The sequence below is a fragment of the Aedes albopictus genome, chromosome 3 (assembly GCF_035046485.1).
Source record: "Aedes albopictus strain Foshan chromosome 3, AalbF5, whole genome shotgun sequence".
NCBI classification, from domain to species: Eukaryota; Metazoa; Arthropoda; class Insecta; order Diptera; family Culicidae; genus Aedes; species Aedes albopictus.
In genome coordinates this window covers 260307552-260330184 of record NC_085138.1, presented here as the reverse complement: position 1 = coordinate 260330184, position 22633 = coordinate 260307552, and the positions used below count along the sequence as shown (strand labels likewise).

At 39.8% G+C, this 22633-nt stretch overlaps 1 protein-coding gene across 31 annotated transcripts in view; it reads left to right on the top strand.

Moving 5' to 3' along the window:
• LOC115253893 (protein muscleblind) overlaps window positions 1–22391 on the top strand; it is a 1330915-nt gene extending 1308524 nt beyond the window's left edge. For 12 of the 31 annotated variants that reach the window (XM_062860470.1, XM_062860468.1, XM_062860467.1 and 9 more), the window contains 2 exons: window positions 4788–4899; window positions 14635–22391. In XM_062860470.1, the coding sequence (XP_062716454.1) occupies window positions 4788–4899; window positions 14635–14786 (264 nt within the window). In that variant the 3' untranslated portion in view covers window positions 14787–22391. The remainder of the gene's footprint in view (window positions 1–4787; window positions 4900–14634) is intronic. The other 19 variants (XM_062860471.1, XM_062860469.1, XM_062860475.1 and 16 more) reach the window with 3 other exon arrangements.
• Window positions 22392–22633: the final 242 nt, after the last annotated feature.

Genomic DNA, 22633 nt, shown 5'->3' with positions numbered 1-22633 from the left:
GTTTAAGGAAAGACTACATATGTTTCAGGAGGTTCTGTGAGTGATTTCTAGGCATTTTGGACGCGTTTTAGTGCAGTTCAATAGGTTTCGAGAGGATTCAATAAGTTTAAGGGGATTTCAAGGGTATTTGTTTTGTTGTGCACGATCTGAAAACCCCTAGTCTAGGTCATCAGTTTAGAACATAGGATTTAGGCGGTAGTATTGATAACTACTGGTACTCAGTTGGTTTAAAACACTTTATATGAGGAGAGATTGGACGACCCTACTAGTTTTGATGAACAGCGTTGATGATGCAACGTCACTCGGTGTAACGAAAATGACGACATTCAAAATTGTAGTTTCAAAGTTCTAATGTTCAGGGCAGTTTCAAAGCAATGCCAAGCTAATATTTAGAAAGGCTACTAGAGAACATCGGGGCCCTTCAGTAGGTGTTTCAAACGGTTTCGGAGGAATATCGAGGCATTTCGGGGGATTCCATTGGATTTTAGGGGGTATCAGGGACTTTCAGGAGAGCTTCACAGAGGCCTCAGATGAGTTACAAGACGTTCCAGGGGGCTTCGGGGGCTTAAAGAGCTTGCATGAAATCTTCAGGAGGACTACGGAGGATTCAGGGGGATAACTTTGGGGAAGGCCGGCTCCACAGGCAAGTAATCCTCCATTTCGGATATTTGTACCAGATTAACCCTCGAGCAGTCGCGTCTTTGACTACCTGCAGCGACGCCGCGCTCAAGCGGTGTACCACATGCGTGATTTTTTCATGGTGCGTGTACTCAGTACACGACGCGACCGCTCCTGAGTTAAGGGGGACTTAGGAGGTGTTTCTTGAGGTTTTACAGGTCTTCAGTGAAGTTTAAAGAAAGCTTCGAGGGGTTTCAGGGAGCCTTAGTAGAGTTCAGGGAAAGCTAAGTCGTTTCAATGCGTTTCGAGCGGCTTCGTGTGGATTCAGGAGGTTTCAGGGGGCTTAAGGGAGTTTCAGTGAAGTTGGAGGGAAGTCTACAGGAATCTCAGGAAATTTTCTTAGTGGTTTCAAGGCATATCTAGGCGCTTTGGCAGGTTTCAGAAAGACTCAATAGAGTTCAAAACCTCATCAGGGGTTTCATGAGGTTTCTAAGAGGTTTCGAATCATTTGGAGAAACTTCAGTGAGACTTCAGGGGCCCTTCGAGGAAAGTTTAGGTGGGTTTTACAGGAGTTTCAGGGTGATTCAGTATGTTTCAGATGTTTTCAGTGTGATTGAGGGACTTTCAGTGTAGTTCAGAGGATAACAGCGTGGTTTAAGAGAAGTTTAAGGGGGTTTCAAAGGAGATTTCATGTGAGTTTCAAAGGGTTCTTGACATTTCAAAGAGCTTTGGAGAAGTATTAGGGAGAATTGAAAAAAGGTATATGCATGAGCCTGTGGATACAGCCAGAGATCACCGATTACGCTTATTGTTATGGTGACCCACACCCAAGGTAAATCTTGACTACTTGGCAGAACATAGTTGCATGAACGTGAGCTTTGTTCATCGTGCATCAAATGGCCGTAGATCCAATGACCTATACTCAAAGGAGCTTTTGGATACCGTCTCATGACCAGTGGCTTGTAAAATTGTCGGGAGTGAGAATCGAACATAAAACCTCGGCGTGAAACTCATGTGCTTGAATCACACGAGATAAAAAAAAAACGCTATCCAAGAGGAAAAAATAACAAAAGAAGATCAAATTTTGCGACTTAAACTAAATAGCTGAATGGTAAAATTTTTTTATGCAATTCAGTATCATAATTTACATTTTATATAACTCATTTTGGTATCATAATGGCCAATTTTTCCGAACTGGCTCATTATGCAACTGAAATGAGTTGCATTATGGAAAAAAAAATGTATAATTTTCATAATGCAACTCATTTCAGTTGCATTATGAACATTATGCAACTCAAATGGGTTGCATTATAAAAAAATCATTGCGTAAAATTTTGTATGGAACTCGTTGAAAAATACGATTTTTCAGCAGTCTTCGTATATAACCAACTCGGCAAGCCTCCCCAAGCAACACGACTTGTTTCAAAGCCAGTACCAGCAACATCAGTGCAATTTATTCACTGTTTGTATTAAGGACAACAGAACATAATTGCTTCTCCTTTGAAACGCAAAAAGCGCAAATTCTAAATCGTTATGCAACTTGAGTTAAGGGGATTGATAAAAAATAAGAAAAAAAAATGTCCAGACTCGAACCATGGACACCAGGAGTATTAACCACTCACCTAACATACTACACCAGAAGCTCTGTGAGAGATTTGCTGCTCAACGCACCATAAAAGCTGCTGAAGTTACGCGTTACTTCATTGTATCTTCTTTGTCACAAGTTAGAAAGCTGTCAAAATGAAAAGACGCGCAAGTTTTTTGTAACACATCTGGAACCTAATCTGAGCAAACAAACCACAGTAAGATGTTTCATGTGTGTTACATAGCACATTTAATGCAAGCTGACTGCATTGTCACTTGTGAAGAATATGTTAGCTCCGCCTCCATAAATCGATGTCAAATACGATGTTTTTTGTAATTCCTATGAAACAAAGCTGCAACTTAACGATATTTGGAGTTTAAATGCAACTCAACGGACAAGATTGAAGTTGCGTGTGCTGTTATTGCAACTCTTTTAGACCAAAGCATAGAAAGCTACATTTTAGATGATGTTGCAGGTGCTGCTTGGGATCGTTGGATAAATGTACGACTCGTGCTGAAAAAATCAACTTTTTGCAACTCGTTACATAAATAACTATATTGGAAACGATAAATAATTCGACAATAACTATTTTTATCAATATAAGAACAATTCAAGGTCAACATGTTTAAAAATTTAGAATAACTAAATCAGTTATCATTGAATTAATGTGAACAAAGTAAGAACAAGGTTAGTTATTTCCGGAAAAAACATCATAATTATAAATGTTTTGTTTCTGGTTGTTGTTCACAAAATAACAAAATTAGTTATTTACTTATTTTCCGAAACAAATTCAGTTATCGTTTTTGTTCTTCAAGCTCCTATTTCTAACAAATCGATAACAAAAATTGATGTTCTTAGTAAAAAATCAATAACAAAATTTGAAATACTTTTGTTATTCTCCCCGAACTTTCGAATATCTCATCAATAACAAAAAAAGTTATGATAATATGCCATTGGGATGATATTCATCTTTTTTCTATGCTCCATACTCAGAAGAGCTTGTTCTGCTATGATTGCATATTTTGTTAATAATCAGTTATTTTTTGTTATTCATGAATAACATAAGAATATTAAAATGAGTTATGATGGCAAAACCGGGGTACGCGTACTCGAAAAATTATAAAAGTATGCTACCAGCAATTGAAACACATTCAAGCAAATAGTTTTGTATGAAAATTGAATTGTAAATGATTTTGACTCCCAAAAATCCGATATGATTGTAGTGACTCAAACAACCACAAACAGTGTTGCCATATATTTTGGATATTTCTCTCTTTCACAGATCTTGATATGAAGCCTTCTCGATTTCTTTAGAAATCCCTCCGTTTGCTGCTTCATCCCCCAAAAAAATACTATTTTAAGTTGCATAACTCCCATAACCCCAACCAAGAAAAAAACAACCGTCTGCTTCTTAACTGAAATGACCCAATGCTCGTTCGCCTTTCAACCCCCACTGTCTTGAACATACATAATAGAATGTGCTTTTTCGAAACAATATTCTCGCTCAGCGCCGCAGCAGCAGCAGCAGCAGCTTTAGAATGGTTCCGTTTCCTTTTCTTTTTGTCCGCATCTTCAACTTCCCATATATTGGCCGCTTGCTTGGTGGCAGCTGCACCCCGCTTTTCTATTTCAGTTTTACATATTGGATCCGGAACGCCCGGAATGTTTTGTCGTCACATAACCTCACCTTTCCTTTGCTTCTAGCTTTCTGATTAGGATCGAATATCTGATTATTGAAACATTGATGGATCATTATGAACAGATTTGGGCTGCCGCTGAAGAATGACTGCCTGCTGCTTAGTATGTCTATGCCCACACAACTAGGAAACCAAATCTTACTAACTGTGCTTTTTTCTCTAATTTCGATTGAAACGTCATATAATGTCGACTTCTTTGTATTTTTTGATGTTTTGGTTTATTGGAAGCTTTCTTATTTAAAAAAATGATCTACTCGATTTAACGACCCGACAGGGCAAACATATTGTCTGCAGAAAAATCAAACTAAATCCCCAAGGCTAGGAAGTTAACTAATTGAAGGAGCTTTAGTTGAATTAAAAAAAAACGGTTAGAAAAAAACTAGGAAAGCCACAATGTTATCACGAATTAACGTGTCGAATCGCGGCCCAACGTCTAAAACCCCTAAAACTGTGGATATGCCTCAACTATATCAACATTATTGCTAGAAGATATTTTCATTTTTGACTCCTTTCCTGTTCGGATCCCCAATTCTTCCCCCAATCATGCCATATTCCTTTCCGAACCTACTATAAAATCTACCCAAAGCTCTTCGTCGATGCCGTCTTGATACCACCCAAACCGATACAATCATCCCACCATCTCTATCACCCCCCCAAAATCATCCATATTTGGTTTTAGTTGTTTTCGTTTTTCGTTCAATATTAACGTTTTTCCGTTTTTCTTTGTTTTCTAGTTTAGTTTCACATTCCTACCAAAAACCAATCACCATCACCTAACCACTTTTAACCTCAATCGTAAAATTTAATTTAATTCAATAAAAAAAAGTTCACCATTTACCTTCCATCGCGCTGGCTCGAGTGCAAATCAAAACTAAACTAATCGAAAGTCTGTCTTTCTTGTCCACCCGTTACAGTTACTGGACACCCTCCCGGTGTGCCAAGATTTTAATAGATCGATGTGCACGCGCCCGACCTGTAGATTCGTACATCTAATGGAGTGTAAGTATGCTTGGACACTTGTACCTGCCTATATATGTAATTGCCTAGTAGCATTAATGGCTTAAAAATGAGTTCAAATGGAAGGATTTAGTTCGGAAACCCCATTAAAACCTTCATAAACCCGCTTTGAACCCGTTTTAAAACCAAGAATGTTAGTAAGGATAAATGTTATACCAATGAGGTTTTATGAGCTACCGAGAATATCATTCACTCCCTTCTGGGAATCATTTGAGTCTAGCTGGGCTCACGTCTATTCTTACTGTTCTGCATAAAAAAGTTACTCCCAGTCAGGAATCTTCTGGATACAGCTCATGCCAATGCAATGCAATGTTTACATTTCACGTCGAACGATTCCGAGATTTCAAAGGACTCTTAGTAAAGTACCAGAAGAAAATTATCTAACTGTCTTTTTCTGATGGATATTTCCATAAAAGAGATTCATTGATGATTTTTAGTGTTCTTGCGATTTTCTTTTTGCTTTTCTCGTACACCAAGGGATACTGAATGGCGCGATGTTCACTAAAAAAACGGATCCTTAATGGAAAGCTCGGAAGGTCGAGTCAAGTAGACCAATTTACATACTCAGCCCAAGTAACACACTTGTCACAGAAGAGTCACGGCGGCGCAGGTTTTTGTTGCGCAGAAGTCATGGTGACTTACTTCTAGCAAGTAAGTGTTTATTTGTTAGAAGTAAGTTACAGTGACTTCTGCGCAACAAAAACCTGCGCCGCCGTGACGCTTCTGTGACAAGTGTGTTACTTGGGAGTTTGAAGAAATGTCGGTATGCGTGCATGTATATGTGTATATGCGATATTCATGCTCTTCTTCTCATTAGTAGAGTGTTTTAAATGCGATAAGAATCCCACACAGCGCTAAATCTATTCTGGAAAGTGCGTAGTCTCCTAGGTACCCGAACGGACGAGAATACCTTACAAATACCACCCAAGTAGCCGAAAGTTCGGATAAGAGGGTACTTAATGAGCAGCGTTATTTTTAAGTAATTTTGGAACTTTAAAGTTCACATAAGGAAGCTGAATAGCCTTCTAAGCAGCTACTGATGGAACTTCCTCAAAATGAATGTAAAAAGAATAACACTTTTCAAATTCACCAAAGCTTCTGCCGTATGCTTGTACTGCGTGAAATTTGACCAAACTTACTTTACCATGGCACAATCGTATGAAGATTTGAATCGGATCCCTCCTGCGTGGAAGCCTGCTGTCGTCCCGCTGTGCTGCTGATGAGGTTATTTAACTGCGCTATTGTGCAAGTGTACAAACCTAGCTATCGGAAGAGCATTGATTCAAGTTAGATGTCACCCAGAGTTTACTTCATCGCAATTGTGGTGTTAGGGTTGCGTATAGGGCTCACGCGCAACGGCTACGGGTTCAAATCCGGTGGTCATCATATTTTTTTTTTCACCTGCACTTTAATTCATTGATTTCGTAAACTTTAATTTTCTATCCAAAAAATATTTGTATAAAGTAGTTTTTGATAAATTGACAAAAAAAATCCTGAGCACATCAAGTCACTCGAATGAACTTCTAGAAACTTGAGAGTTCCGGTAAAGTTCCGAGTGGCATCTTGAACAGCCTTCAAGCTGCTTTAAAGGCAAACAATGAGCTTAGGCGGAACTTCTGCGCGAAGTTCCAAAAGGGCTCATTGTTAGCCTCTTAAGCAACCAGAAAGTTCCGTTTGGAACTTTTTCTGAACTTCGCGGAATTTGGAAGTGTATTTTGTCATGAGAAGCGGAACTTTTGATTACTTGGGCACGCAAAGAGCATCATGTGTTCTATTGCCTTATGCTGGTCTACATGCCAAGCCCTTTGGCTACCGTTAATATTTCAGTGAAGATGAAGATCTTTCTAACGAAGGAAGTCATCTATACCTTGGTTTTTTTCGGCCTTGCAGTCTTCAGTGTGCAATCTAAACGACATATGTTCTCTATGTCCGACGTTCCGATGGTCTATGCCATCTTTCTCAAGAGTTATATTTGAAAATGAACGTTCTACATTAGTATGGGACAAACATCAAATTCTTCTCACTCCAAGTGCAAATTTTCGGTAATACCAATCCGTGTGGTCAATTATGAATTTCAAATAACTCAACGTACATATGTACAGATGGGTAAATTATTGGTTAAATTGGGAAAAATCCACAGCTCAGGTGAGATTTGAACTCACGACCCTTATTCGCTAGACAAGTGCTTTACCAACTAAGCTACCGCAAAACAATTGAATGCTTGTGGAAAAAGATATTGATTTATTACCGATTAGTGATTCAACGAACGGCTTTTTGTTTTGTTTTATTAGCAGCACTGTAGCTGCTGCCTTGCTGCTGCTGTTACTGGGGGTGGTGATGCCTCCCGCCACCCCATTCAACAACGGCAGCAGCAGTGCTGCTGATAAAACAAAATAAAAAGCCGTTCGTTGAATCACTAATCGGTAATAAAACAATAACTTTTTCCACAAGCATCCAATCGTTTTGCGGTCTTTGTAGGCAAGTTTCATAATTTTTTACAAGAAGCGTTGATCGGTTTGAATTAAGGAGACAAAGGGCGACCTCTGGGATGTTTTGTTTGAAAGTGTAACTTTTCCCATAGTAAATCCTATGCAAACTTTGAACCGCTTGCTCCAAATTATAGTTTCACAAATTGCGCTGAAATTTTGTACAGTTCATCATTTCATTTCATTTATTTAGTTCACATCAAATTCATGATAATACTGAATCAACAATTCGCCGCCATAATACTCGATTTGCAGCTGCAGCTCTCCATCCTCGGTCACGCCCAACACTCGCCAGATCACGCTCCACCTGGTCCGCCCATCGTGCTCTCTGCGCTCCACGCCTTCTTGTGCCAACCGGATCAGTTGCAAACACCAGCTTTGCAGGGTTGTTGTCCGGCATTCTTGCAACATGCCCTGCCCACCGTATCCTTCCGGCTTTGGCCACCTTCTGGATGCTGGGTTCGCCGTAGAGTGCAGCGAGCTCGTGGTTCATTCTTCTCCGCCACACACCGTTCTCCTGCACACCGCCGAAGATCGTCCTTAGCACCCGTCGCTCGAAAACTCCGAGTGCTTGCAGGTCCTCCTCGAGCATCGTCCATGTCTCGTGTCCGTAGAGAACCACCGGTCTTATTAACGTCTTGTACATGGTACATTTGGTGCGGGGGTGAATCTTTTTTGACCGCAGTTTCTTCTGGAGCCCATAGTAGGCACGACTTCCACTGATGATGCGCCTTCGTATTTCACGGCTCACGTTATTGTCAGCCGTTAGCAAGGAACCGAGGTAGACGAATTCTTCTACCACCTCGAAAGTATCCCCGTCTATCGTAACATTGCTGCCAAGGCTTGTCCTGTCTCGCTCAGTCCCACCTACCAGCATGTACTTTGTCTTAGCCGCATTCACCACCAGTCCGACCTTTGCTGCTTCACGTTTCAGGCGGGTGTACAGTTCTGCCACCGTTCCAAATGTTCTGGCAATAATATCCATGTCATCCGCAAAACAGACAAATTGGCTGGATTTCGTGAAGATCGTACCCCGGCTGTTGAGCCCGGCTCGTCGCATAACACCTTCCAGGGCGATGTTGAATAGTAGGCAGGAAAGTCCATCACCTTGTCGTAGTCCCCGTCGAGATTCAAATGAACTGGATAGCTCACCCGAAATCCTTACGCTGTTCTGCACACCGTCCATCGTTGCTCTTATCAGTCTAGTCAGCTTCCCGGGAAAGCTGTTCTCGTCCATAATTTTCCATAGCTCTGTGCGGTCGATACTGTCGTATGCCGCTTTGAAGTCGATGAACAGGTGATGCGTTGGGACCTGGTATTCACGGCATTTCTGGAGGATTTGCCGTACGGTGAAGATCTAGTCCGTTGTCGACCGGCCGTCGATGAAACCGGCTTGGTAACTTCCCACGAACTCATTTACTTTAGGTGAAAGACGACGGAAGATGATCTGGGATAGCACTTTGTAGGCGGCATTCAAAACGGTGATCGCTCGAAAGTTCTCACACATTAACTTGTCGCCTTTCTTGTGGATGGGACAGATTATCCCTTCCTTCCACTCCTCCGGTAGCTGTTCGGTTTCCCAGATCTTGACTACTAACTGGTGCAGACAGGTGGCCAACTTTTCCGGGCCCATCTTGATGAGTTCTGCTGCGATACCGTCCTTACCAGCTGCTTTGTTGTTTTTGAGCTGGTGGATGGCATCCTTAACTTCCCTCAGCGTGGGAGTTGGTTCGTTCCCGTCCTCTGCTGCACCAACATAGTCATTTCCTCCGCTGCCTTGGTCCTCCGTGCCTACATTCTCTTCGCCATTCAGGTGCTCGTCGAAGTGCTGCTTCCACCTTTCGATCACCTCACGTTTGTCCGTCAGGAGGCTCCCTTCCTTATCCCTGCATATTTCGGCTTGCGGCACGTAGCCTTTGCGGGATGCGTTGAGCTTCTGGTAGAACTTGCGTGTTTCCTGTGAACGGCACAGCAGTTCCATTTCCTCGCACTCCGCTTCTTCCAGGCGGCGCTTTTTCTCCCGGAAGAGACGGGTCTGCTGCTTCCGCTTCTGTCTGTATCGCTCCACATTCTGTCGGGTTCCATGCTGCATCATTACCGCCCGCGCTGCATCCTTCTCCTCCAGAACCGCTCTGCACTCCTCGTCGAACCAATCGTTTCGTCGACTCCGTTCTACGTACCCGATTGTGCTCTCGGCTGCGTTGTTGATGGCTGCTTTCACTGTACTCCAGCAGTCCTCTAGAGGGGCCACATCGAGCACACCCTCGTCCGGCAACGCTGCCTCGAGATTCTGCGCGTATGCGGTGGCGACATCCGGTTGCTTCAGTCGCTCTAGATCGTACCGGGGCGGCCGCCGGTAATGTACGTTGTTAATAACGGAGAGTTTTGGGCGCAGTTTAACCATCACCAGGTAGTGATCGGAGTCGATATTAGCGCCACGATAGGTCCTGACGTCGATAATGTCGGAGAAGTGCCGTCCATCAATCAGAACGTGGTCGATTTGCGATTCCGTTTGTTGTGGTGATCTCCAGGTGTAACGATAAGGGAGGCTGTGCTGGAAGAAGGTGCTACGAATGACCATGTTCTTGGAGGCGGCGAAATCGATGAGGCGTAGGCCATTTTCGTTCGTCAGCTGGTGGGCGCTGAACTTTCCAATCGTCGGTCTGAATTCCTCCTCCTGGCCTACCTGAGCGTTTAGATCCCCTATGATGATCTTGACGTCGTGGTTTGGGCAGCGGTCGTACTCGCGTTCGAGCTGCGCGTAAAATGCGTCTTTGTCATCATCAGTGCTTCCGGAGTGAGGGCTGTGCACGTTTATTATGCTAATGTTGAAGAATCGGCCCTTGATTCTCAACCTGCACATTCTTTCATCGATCGGCCACCAACCGATCACGCGCCTCTGCATGTTGTACAGTTCATATGGGACCTAAATGGGATCTAAAAAGTCGACTGGAGCGGTGATTTATTTTTTCCATACAAGCGTGTCCCATACTATTGTACATATTATACAGCCAGGTCTTTTTTTACGCGGTTTTCATTTACGCGGCCGCGTAAATGAAAACTCCATACAAAAAAAAATCATCGTTTTATTTTTGCATGATTCGTCGAGAAATTATTATTATTATTATATTTTATTAAAGACACTTTACCAAAAAAGTTGGCATTCGTGTCCAAAGCCGTCGAGAAATGGTGAGACTTTTTTACGCGTTTTTTTTTTTTTTTTTTTTTTTTTTTTTTTTTTTTTTTTTTTTTTTTTTTTTTTTTTTTTTTTTTATCCCCCACGTAAAAAAAATCTGACTGTAATTAGATAGGGAAAACTACAGAAGTGAACACAAAACTTACAGAAAAACCGTTCTTCGTCTGGTGGTATGGAATGCACATAGAATGTATTCAAATAATGGACGAACTTCATCAATTTCATACAGTTTTACACACAATGACCAGAACAAGTAATTTACATAACATTTAGGACACTACTAACTATTTTTTATCACAAAGAACTAGGAAGTTTTGTATGGCGGGTCACTACTCTTTTTGCCACTATGTTATTGTAATTTTAAACCGTCGATTTATTTCCAGTCAGAAATTTGGTAAAATGTTGTATGCAAGTTCTGTGAGTTAAAATTTCCTATTGGGTGTCATTGTCGTTAGTGTTGGTGTTGTCAAATATCTGCCTGTCTACGTCGTTTGTTTTGATTCTAGTCTTTTGTGTGTGGTTTGTAAAATTACTTGTTTTGATCATTGTATGTAAAATTGTAGGAAATTGATGAAGTTCCTTCATAATTTGACTATGTTCTATGTGCATGCCATACCACCAGACGAAGAACAATTTTTCTGCAAGTTTTGTGTCCACCTTTGTAGTTTTTCCTGTCTAATTCTAATATGTACAACGTGTAATTTCAAATATAACGCTTGAGAAAAATGACACAGACCATCGAAACGTCGGTTATAGAGAAGATATGTCGTTTTGATTGCACACCGAAGACTGCAAGGCCGAAAAAACACTAACACTAGCATTCACAGGGTCATCTAGATTGTGTGCCCTTAAACACTCCATTTTACGCGCACTACTCGAACAGTTCCAGGCGGTGAATCCAACCTACACCGACGAAGAATTCCCGGAAGAGAGCGGAAGCGTTTCCAGACCCGTACCTTCCTGGACAGGTACCCAGATCAGTCCGTGAGCCTGACCTAGCCTATTCCGACGGAGAAAGATCCCGACGGTGGAAGTTTACCCGACAGCGATGTTTCCATCCTTATCAGTCAGGTATCGATGTCGGTCCGGCGATCTCGGTTAGTGGTAGACTTCCAGTTCACCGGCGATCCGACGACCCCCGACTACGTTACGGATTACTCGGCCAAATCCCCGGCAGTGGATCAAGACTACCCCGGACTTGGTCCGATGCCCTCTGGTCTTCGTGACAATGCTATTGTCTGTCACGCCGCGCATCTCTGGGAACCTAGGGCTATCGAAAACGACGTGCTCCAGCTAACTTCCACGTTGACACACTCCGACAAGCACTCCAAGCAAATAGGGGGAAGACGCGTGTCCAAGCTGAAGCAAGTAACGCATTCTTTACGTTCAGCGTGACGACCGCAAATTCCTGTTAGTTTCTTTTGGAGCACTCTTTCGGCCTTTTCGATTACAGCCCTAATAGCGTCCACTGTCGATCGACCCTTTCGGAAACCGAACTGGTTATCCGAGAGGCCAGAGTCATCTGTTTTCTCGGTATAGACCATCAGCCTCGACAAAATGATCCGTTCTAACAGTTTTCGGGTGGTGTATAAAAGGCAGATAGGAAGCCAGATGGCTTCCTAAGTGTGGGCAGTAGAACCAATCTTTGCCTTTTCCACCTCTCCGGAAATTCGTCTCTGTCTAGGCATATCTGCATAGCCAGGGGTCGACTCGAGGCCTCAGTCACCCAATATTATCCTCATCGGTGCGAGCTCTTTGCATCCTCCTTCTAGGTTTTAGGCAGGATGCGCGGAGCTCTGCGATTTCTCGACACCTCCAGTATACCGGTTTGCGTCCATTTCTAGGTTGGGATCGCCTTGGCTTTGCGGCATCACATGCATGGCTTAGGGTTCCGACTAGATCACCGCTGGATAGATCGTCGGTGGTACTCGGCTATATGACAGGGTGTCTACTACATGGAAAACCCTTGAAAACCGGGAATCATCAGGGAATTTTATTTAACAGGGAAAAACCTGGATAACTCAGGGAATATCTTGATTACTCAGGGAAATTGGTATTCATTTTTTTTTCTCCTGGAGTTTTTCACAGGGATGCTACACAATATCATCCCAGTATTGCTCCCAGAGCCCCTCATGGGATTTTTTCCGCAATTTCTCATGCGTTTTGCTCAAACAAATTTTAGTAGGATTTCTACCAGAACTTATCGCGAATTCTCTACAAGATTTTCTATCGGGATAAATCGTAGAAGCTGTCGCAGGAGATCTTCCCATAAATTCTAGTAGAGTTGCTACAGAAGTTATTCCTGAGTTTCTAGCAGAGTTCCTCCGAAGATTTCTAATGGAGTTTTACGCGAATTATCAGCAGGAGTTCCTACCGAGATTTCTTCCAAAGTTTTTCCTGTAAAATCTTCAAGAAATTTCTGTGAGCTTTGTTCTAGAGTTCATTCTTGACTGTCTACAGGAGCTTCAGCTGGGATACTTCTCATATGTTCTCGCGGTTTTTTTTTCAGTTTTACTTGAGATTTTTCTCATAGTTTCTCCTGGATCTTCTCTCACAAGCTTCTTTCCATTGTTGAGCCTAGGAGGACTCTCAAAGTTTTTGTGTTTTTTTTTAAATTTATCTTGAATTTTCTCCTGAGATTTTTTTCCGGGGTACCTTCTGGGATTTTTACAGGGGCTATTGCCGATGTGTCTCACTGAATTCTTCCCGTGATTTATTTCAGATCCAGGCTATTCCTCTTAGTTGTGCCGAATTTCTTGAAGTGATCCACCTGAGCTTTTTTATAGGTTTTTTCTGCATTATTCCCAGAACTCTTACCGGATTCTTTGCCGGTAATTGTCCCAAAAAACTCTAGAAGCATAACGGAAAACCTCTAGAAGAAGATATCTCGTGAAAACTTTTTGTTTTCCTGTTATATCTTCAAGAAATTTCTGTGAACTTTGTACTAGAGTTCCTTCTTGATTATCTACAGGAGCTTCAGCTGGGATATTTCTCAAAGGTTCTCGCGGGTTTTCTTTTAGTTTTACTTAGGATTTCTCTCAGAGTTTCTCCTGGAACTTCTCTCACAAGATCCCTTCCAGTATTGGGCCTAGGAGGTCTCTCGGAGTTTTTTTGAATATATCCTGGACTTTCTGAGATTTTTTTACCGGACTACCTTCTGGGATTTCTACAGGAACTATTGCTTATATTTCTCACTGAATTCTTCCAATGATTTCTTTCAGAGCCAGGGTGTTCCTCATAGGTGTACCGTATATCTTGCAGTGATCCACCTGAGATTGTTTTTACAAATTTTCTCTGCATTATTCCCAGAATTTTACGGGAATCTTTACCGGAAATTATCCCGAAAAACTCTGGAAGCATATCGAAAAACCTCTGAAAGAAATAACAGATACCTCGTGAAAAACTTCTGCGGAAATCCAGGAAGGAACTACTAGCAATCCCTCGAACAACTCTCAAAAATCTTGAAAGATATTTACTTGATTTTTGGGTATATTCTTGTATAGTTTATGAAAAATATAAACATTTTGGAAAAATTTGGGTTATTTTTTTTTTAATTATAAAACTTAAAAATTTCCTCTGGAAAACTCAGGGAATTTTATTTTGAGTTATGACTAGATACCCTGAATGACCATTTTGCATGTGTATATCGTGTGGCAGGCACAAAGATAAGCTATGCCCAAGAAAGTCAAGGAAATTTCCTTTACAAAAAGTTCCTGGGCCTTTGCGAAAAGTATATGGGCCCATCAATTGTGTGACGTAGAGAAAGAGGCTTAAAAAGTTCAATACCTTCAGAGTGTGTATTGTTCAGTTATTGGAATGAAAGGACTAATAGTATTGATATAAGTGTACTGTTCCCATTGTACAGCAGGCTACTCCTATTTTCATCTTGCTCAAAATGAAGGATTGAATTTCACACCAACATCACTCTCAACTGACAGCATTCTAAAAACTGTCCGTAAGCTCAGAACCTCATTGCGTAGCTCATTCAAAAACATATCCTCTTAATAATGATTCATTCACTCTTCCCTCCCGCAGGTGATAAAGTAGAAGTATGTGATCAACGCGTGGCGGTCTGTCGTGATCATGCGAAGGGTATGTGTAAGCGCAAGCAATGTAAATACTACCACATACCGATTGTACTGCCACCAGCGAACGTGATGGCCGCCACAGCAAAAATAGCAGAGTAGAATAAATAACAACCAGCAGAAGCAACAGCAGCAGCAACAACAACAGCGAAAACCTACCAATAACCAATTCTTCTAAAAGATCAACCCAGACAAACGCCCCCGCCCAATCCGAAATAATTGGTGTAAAATTGCAGAGATCATCGGTGTTCGGTGTTGGAAGTCGAGTTGTCAAAACAGAAAACTAGATTTCAAACCAGCAACAGTGAAAGCGAGAACAATAAGAACAACCATCAACATAGCAGCAACAGCAACTACTACTACAACAATCCCAGCAACAGAACAGAAAAGAGTGAGCCACTTCAAGCAGTGCATTGCATACCAACCTCTAACCGATTTTGTGCTCTACTATTGCGTGTGTGTAATGAAAAGTAATTTGTTTATTGTTTTGTTCGTTATCGATGAATTGAGTGATGCGATTTTCTTCTATAGAACTGTACGCGTGCTGTATACAAGTTTTGTATGTTGTAATCGGAAGTTTCTATTTGTCTCGAATTTATAATTGATTCGTAAAATATTAATGAAAACGCGATAAAGAATCTGTATTATGTCAGTGTATTTTTGTATATTTTTTGTATTTAGCGAATATGTTATATATCTGAATATTTTTCCTTATTTACAGTGCATCTTATTATAAGTTATGTTAACGTCAAACGGGATAAATTTTAGGATAATTATTTACGCATGACGAAGCGTTATTGATTCAAAAATAAACATCAAATGTATAATCCAACGGTTGCATTGAAATACTTATAAGTTCAAAATAACACCACAAGTTCTATAAATATACATTTTCTATGGGAAATTAGGATGCTAAAGCATATTGAATTTTGTACTAAGTCAACCAAAAAAAAACTAATAATTCCGTACTGAAAGAGCCTATACAAATTTATTGACGCTATTCTACACACAAACACCCTTTGATTTACACTATCTAAAACATACAAAATAAACGAAAACCAACAATAATCTAGACCCCTAACGAGTCACAAGCGATATACAACAAACAAACTCTAAAAAAGTAAACTACTCAACTATGACTTTTTACCTTATTTACTGACCGGGAAAGAACTGCAAAATATCTACCATTTATATTCGAGTTTATACACACTCACACAAAGGCAACAACCTTAAAAACTCACACGTTCACGTTGGAAACGCAAACTCACACTCACGTTGATTCTCTGTAACATAATATCACACTAAAAACCATTTGACAACTCCTATATACCGATACTGACACACTTACACATCCAAACGATGGCACACACACCCACTCACACTCAAAACACTCTATTGATTGCTGGTAACTCAATGGTACCAGCAGTAGCCGCAACAGCAGCAGCAGCACACAAACACAACTATTGAATGATAAATCACGTCCTATTGGAGCAACGATAACGAGAATAGTTTATATGTTTATATTATATATCAAAATGTGGTTAGACTACGGTTAAATAGAATGAACAGAACAGAAATTCGAAACGGAAAAGAATTATGATGATACCTCTCTATTTTTTTGTAACTTTATTTTCTCTCCCAGAAACGATTTATAAATGTTGCGTTCTAATTGTTATTTTTTTTGTTTTACTTTGTTTTATTTGTGAGTAAAGTTCTCTTATTGTTTAAGTATACGTTTTCTCTCTTAGAATGTTTTAGGAGTAGAACACACACACAAATCCACACTCATAAACACACTAAATCAAAAAAGTATTCCTATTACAATCTCGTATGTTTAAGTGCTAAAACCAGAGTGATTTTCAGCTGACACATCTACAGTTTACATCAGCTGAAGACTAGTTTTCATTACTCAAACAATATTGTTGAATTGATTCTCCTCTTTGCTCGTTTATTTCTCGTAAAAACCAAAACACAAACGATTTCAAATTACGTTCAAAACATTGAAAATGTTTTGTCCACCAAGATGGCAAAGATCCACGATCCTCCCCTCCTCGGAAGGTGGGATTTAATCGTTTTAAAATAACACAAACTTAAGTAACGTTTAGACAACGGGGGAGAAGGTAAATTTAAACGAAAAAAAAAGTTTAAGATTAAGGCAAGGAGAGTAATCAACTAACTATGCTGAGAGATAATGGAAAGAATCGCAGGAAATAGACCATGGCTTGCTTTTTGCAGCGGGATCGGATCCCATCAGTAGTCACGAAGGTACCCATTTGTGCGACGCTTGAAGGGTATGCTTTCAGTTTTTTGTTTGTTCTAATAATGCATAATTGTGATATGGAAACGATTTTGTTTGTTCCTGATGATTTAGATACATACGTTCATTTTTTACTTGCAAGTTGCAACACAACTTATCATCCCAATCGCTTTGGTCAGACTTCAGACAGAAAATCTGACGCTGCTTCTTATGGGTGGTGTTCGGTGGTTGATCAACAGAAGGGAATTTTAATACAATTTCAGAACATAAATTTGATGATCAATGTTTAATAACATTGGACTCGGAATATTTTGTAAACGATTTCGGTTTTGATGCTTGTCTACCAATTAATCAAAGAAGAGAACTCATTTGGCACTCATCAAAAACCTTTTGGATGAGAGCCACAGCTTGGTTTCTGAATAAGACAAACTCAATCAATGAGTAGAAATCAAAAACATTTCCTCACAGGTCAACCACCAATCATTCATCAAAATCCGCACGCTAAACTGAGCTCTCATTTTTTTTTTTGTCCAAAGATCTCCGCTTCGCTTGGCAACAGAAACCCGCTACGGAATCATGCAACAATAGCACCTCGTCCGAGAGACAGACAGATTAACTGCTAGGGAAATGGAAACTCATGCATCAGCGCATACATGCATGAGATATCAAATGCGCATAATACCACACTATAGAAAAGCGAACCAAATATGATTTGTCAAGACTGAAGCAGGGGACGATTTTCTGAAAATCCAACTCTGAAAACCTATAGTTCATTTCACAAAGCGAAAGAGAGAGAATGAGAGAGAGAGAAGACAAAGGGGTAATCCAGTACGCTGGAGCACCACAAGGTGAGAGACGGTTACGCATCAGTGGTTATACCGAAGATAGAAAGAGAGAAACTGTATTAGTGAGAGATCGAGGGGCGATTGCCGTCGTAACCCATTTCTGTGTTCCGCTCCGATCGTACTTCGTACACTTTGTGCACATATCTTCTTCAAATCCCGCGGAAACAGTGAGTAACTACTGTTCACACTGATTCCGAATATCATCACAGCACTGACTGATGAGAAGTATTCTATCGAGATAGCTGTGTCCCATACCGTTCAGATTCATAAACCTATGTTACTTTGGTTCGAAAGCCGTGACTGCCATGTTTGAACGGGGAAACAATGGCACCGTTTGTTGGGAGAAAATCCTTGATGAAGTGATCGTTCAAAAAGCAACAACCACAAACGAATGATCGCGTGGTTGAAAAGATATGGAAAAGGCAAAAGGAAACAACTCAACGCAAAACAGAAGATAAAATATTTTTTAGATAGCTAGGAGACACATTTACATATATATTATCATTAACTCTAAACCAATTGAATCCGATTGATGGGAAAACACTTGGGAGATGCGAAAAAACACAATGAAATTGTACTTTAAGCAAAAAACAAAGAATCGAAAAGGGAATCGAATGCTACCGAATGTTCAAACCGACGGCGATTGGAATCGAACTGGAAACTTCGGGGTGAAAAGCGAATGTTTTAGGAGGTTGATTATTACTAGATTGAAAATTGATTTCTGTTTATTTTTTCAAAATCTCGAAATGATTGCTTAATAATAAAACTATCAAGTTCGTTTATGTTTCGGTCTCAAACAAATAGTTTGATTCTTACAAAAAAACTAACTGTGTCACTCATTGCCATTGCTCGGACGGTGACGATAAGATGAGTGAACTTCAGTAACAGCACAGACAAACAGACGTAACACTTGCGAAATTTCAATCGACCACGCTTTCGACGATCATTTTAAATTTTCATAGTTGTGACTTTCACAACCAGAGGCGCGCGCATCATTTTTCTATGCGTTTGACGTTTCACACTAGCGCCTTCTGTTGACGAACTTCTCCACCAGGTGATGGTGGTGTAAACTGGACGATGGATTTCCATGAAAATCGTTCAAGATGTTACGTCTGTTTGTCTGTGGTAACAGTGTTCCGAGCTTCAGCATCCCTCTGACTGACAATGTAATTGAAAAGCATTGAAAGTGCTCTTTTTCTCACTCAGTTTTTTTTTATAAATACGAGAAAGAGCGGGATGAATGAGGAAGCTCGTGTCCCCTTTCTTATCCTAGACTTTCTCTTATTTGTTTGGGAGAGTGAGCAAGAAAAAAATGTCAACGCTTGAGCATGAGTAACCCATGCCATAGGTGAGTGCCGCAAATTATTTTGACGTTTATGAGTAGAAAACAGTGACACAGCAACCTCATACTTTCGCATTGAATTGCATTGAAGATAAAACTTAAGCAAATACTAGATTGATTAACCTGATGTAAGAAAGTCCTTTATCTTGTGGTAGATGACTGTCCGGTGAATTCAACCGGTAACTCGGTTCAAGGGTATAGAGAGAATCTACACATTGAATGAGTGAGCAGGAGATTCATTTGCTACCTACTCTAAATCCTCCTTTTCGCCGTTCATTGCCTTGCCAGATATCTAACGGCTAAGATACAAATGAATACCGTAAATTTTGATGCATCTTTGATAATATGATCGGCTGATTGTGAAATTTTTCATTCTGAATAAAATTTAACGAGCAATGTTGAAAGGAAACAGTTATTGAGGTAGTGAAATAATGCTTCATTGTTCTGTTAACACATCACCAAGAAAATCAACATGTTCCCTTATTTCGTATGTTGTTCGAAGTATTTCCAATTTTGTCCATTTTAAATGATAAACAGCAAACACTGTGATAATACAAAGCATAAAAAGCTGAAATGGATAATTTTTATTGTCTTACGACTATGTTTTCTAAAAACAGGATTTCCTCTAACATTTATTTGACCCTTTTTCCAGTTCTATTCTTCTCGGCAAAAAAAATAACACTGACAGCTCGTGGAATCTTTCCAAGCAGGTGTCACATCATTCGGTTTGTCTAGTCAACACCAAGTGAATCAATTTAGATCGTCGCCATTATCTGCATAACCCATGTTACGTTTCATAGAATACGAATCTCACAAAGTTTACTTTTCAAAATTGTTCTCAACGCGAAATACTCATCTTTCGGTACAATCAATTAGGACAACACACTACCACTTTCAAAGCAAATACTCCGCTTTCGGTTGCTCGACCCCGTTTATTTAAACGAGTTCACCCGTTTGTGTGTTATAACTTAAATAACGTTTAGTTCCTTATTAGTTGTGACATTCAAATCGAACGCAAAATCTCTTGAAAAATGTTCCTGAATATAAATGGACACCATCTATTGTGTCGAGTGCCCTAAAGAATTAAAACTACCCGAAACTGATAGGGTTAGATGAATAAACAATAACAATAAACCATTTTATGACATATTTTTCACCCCACAATACCTTGCCGTCATTCAAACCCACATTCACTCACACAAACAGCAGAGATAAAGAAAATCTTACCATGCACATACACACATACCTACTGTCCACACATTGAAACACAGCTCCAACAGTTACGTGACCGGGAAAAAAAAACAATAATAAACAGAAAACTGCAATGCGTTTGACAGCACCGTCAACATTTATGGCATCCCAAGATTTTTATGGCAACTGTCAACATAGGAGGCACATTGACACAGCAAAGTTATATTATTTGTAAAAAAAATGGGAAACCGTAGCAAGGATAAAAGTGAAACAAACAAATATTCTAATTGAAGTAATGAAAAATAAACAAAAACTAAATTACACATAAATAATCTATAAGATTTTTAGTAATAAAATATTATTGAAAACTTTACTCAAAATACTTTAACATATTGTATGAATAAAAATCACTATTATCATTATTGATAATGAACACACACATACACATAAAGAAAAACAAAACACACGGAAAGTATTTCAGTTTACTTATTAACTAGTAAACCTTTACAACAAGTGAATGAAGAAAAAACTCCATCGTGAACCTATAGTTGATCGAATAGTGAATCCTTAATGAAAAAGCAGAAAATTACAAGATACCTTAACAAAATAAAATCGGCAAAAGAGACAACCGAGAAAAATAAGTAAAACACAAACCTTTCAGAGTAGCGAAAAAAATCAGTGACCTCAGTGTTCGAGGAACGAAAGCAGTAGAATAGCATTGCTCTAGTACAGCAAAACTTTCCCGCAGAAGACAACAAACCGAGAACAAAAGCAAACAAAAAAAACCCAAGAGTGACCGACCGAACAGCAAAAATCGGCACTAACCGAAGCAAACAAGCAGAGTAAAGCGAGCAAGAGTAAAACAAGAAAAAAAATAAATAGGAACTCACGCAAAAGTGATTCGGCCCGCCTCCCGGAAGTGAGTGGGTTGTGAGTGCTCTGCCCCATTGGGTGAGACCCTCCAACCCACCCCACTGACCGCGTGCGGCACCCGAATCACTCGCGTGCATTCATCACTGCGTCTGTGATAGTTCTAAAGAAAATTTTAACGTACTAGATCAAGTCTATGGAATTAAGGTGCGCGTTGTGCATAAGAGATAACAAAAAAATGGATATTCGCAAGTAAGCAAAAAAATGTAGCAAGAATGAAAATCAAAAAAATCAAAAGCAAGCAAAACAAGGCCCGAGCGTATGAACTCGTTGTCGGTGCCCCCGCCCCCGCATATATGGCGACCGGAGGATCTTTTTTCGATCCACTCTTCCCCCGAGGCGTTTCCTGGTCGCCAGAGCTCGTGATCCCCGATTTCGAATTGGGTTCGGGCAGAAAATATGAAAAACAAGTTTTGTCCCGCGCTCACAGATGGAAGAATCTGGATCACAGAGCAGAGTGAAGAAAAACATCTAATTAAAAATAATAAAATAATGTTAAACGATAAATTGTTGTTGATAAAAATAAATAAAAAACATCACTTTTATTATTAAAAAAAAAACTTGAGGGAAAACCTATGATTAGTTGTGTAGCAATTCTTTAATAAAGGGATTAAAATACAATATGAAATTAAATTTAAATGAACACATGAGAAAAGTATCTAAATTAACGTAAGGAAATGAGAAAAAAAAACTAGTGTTTTCGAGAAACCGAAGCAAAAAAAATATGAAAGTAAAATATTACAAAATTATACATATGTTCCATTTTTTAAATATATTAAAACTATGTGAGAAAAAAAAGTAACACTAAAAAGTGGGAAAACAAAACTGATCAATCATTGTGGTGAAATCTATTTTTCTTCAGTTCATCTGCAACCAATACAAAAACAAAACAAAAAAACGGAAAGGAAATATAAGTAAATAAACGGTGAAAAGTGGAAACAAGTAATAATGAATATTAATAATATTGAAGTACAACCACTTTTATTTTTCAACAAGGCAACAAAAAAAAACAAAACATACACACTTACACCTACTCACGCGAATGGAAGAATGAATACACAAAAAAACTGGAAGAAAGATAAAACTGATTTATGTACTAAAATTATTTTCAAAATAAAACATTTCAATTCAAATTTAAAAAATACGGTGGACAAACTATTTTTTGAAAGAAATGTCCCATAGATTCCCAAGAAAGAACAGCCGGTAAGTAGATTTCTGGTGGGACTGGTCAGTGCATAAACAAGAGTAACCGCAGTGCACAACTATAATGCTTTTCGTACATTTATGGGATATTCTAGGCTATCCCAAACTATTCTGAAATAAGGACCTTCAAGGTCTACGAGCGCTACTATTGATTCCTTTTACTCCCTCTCTCGGTGTAATA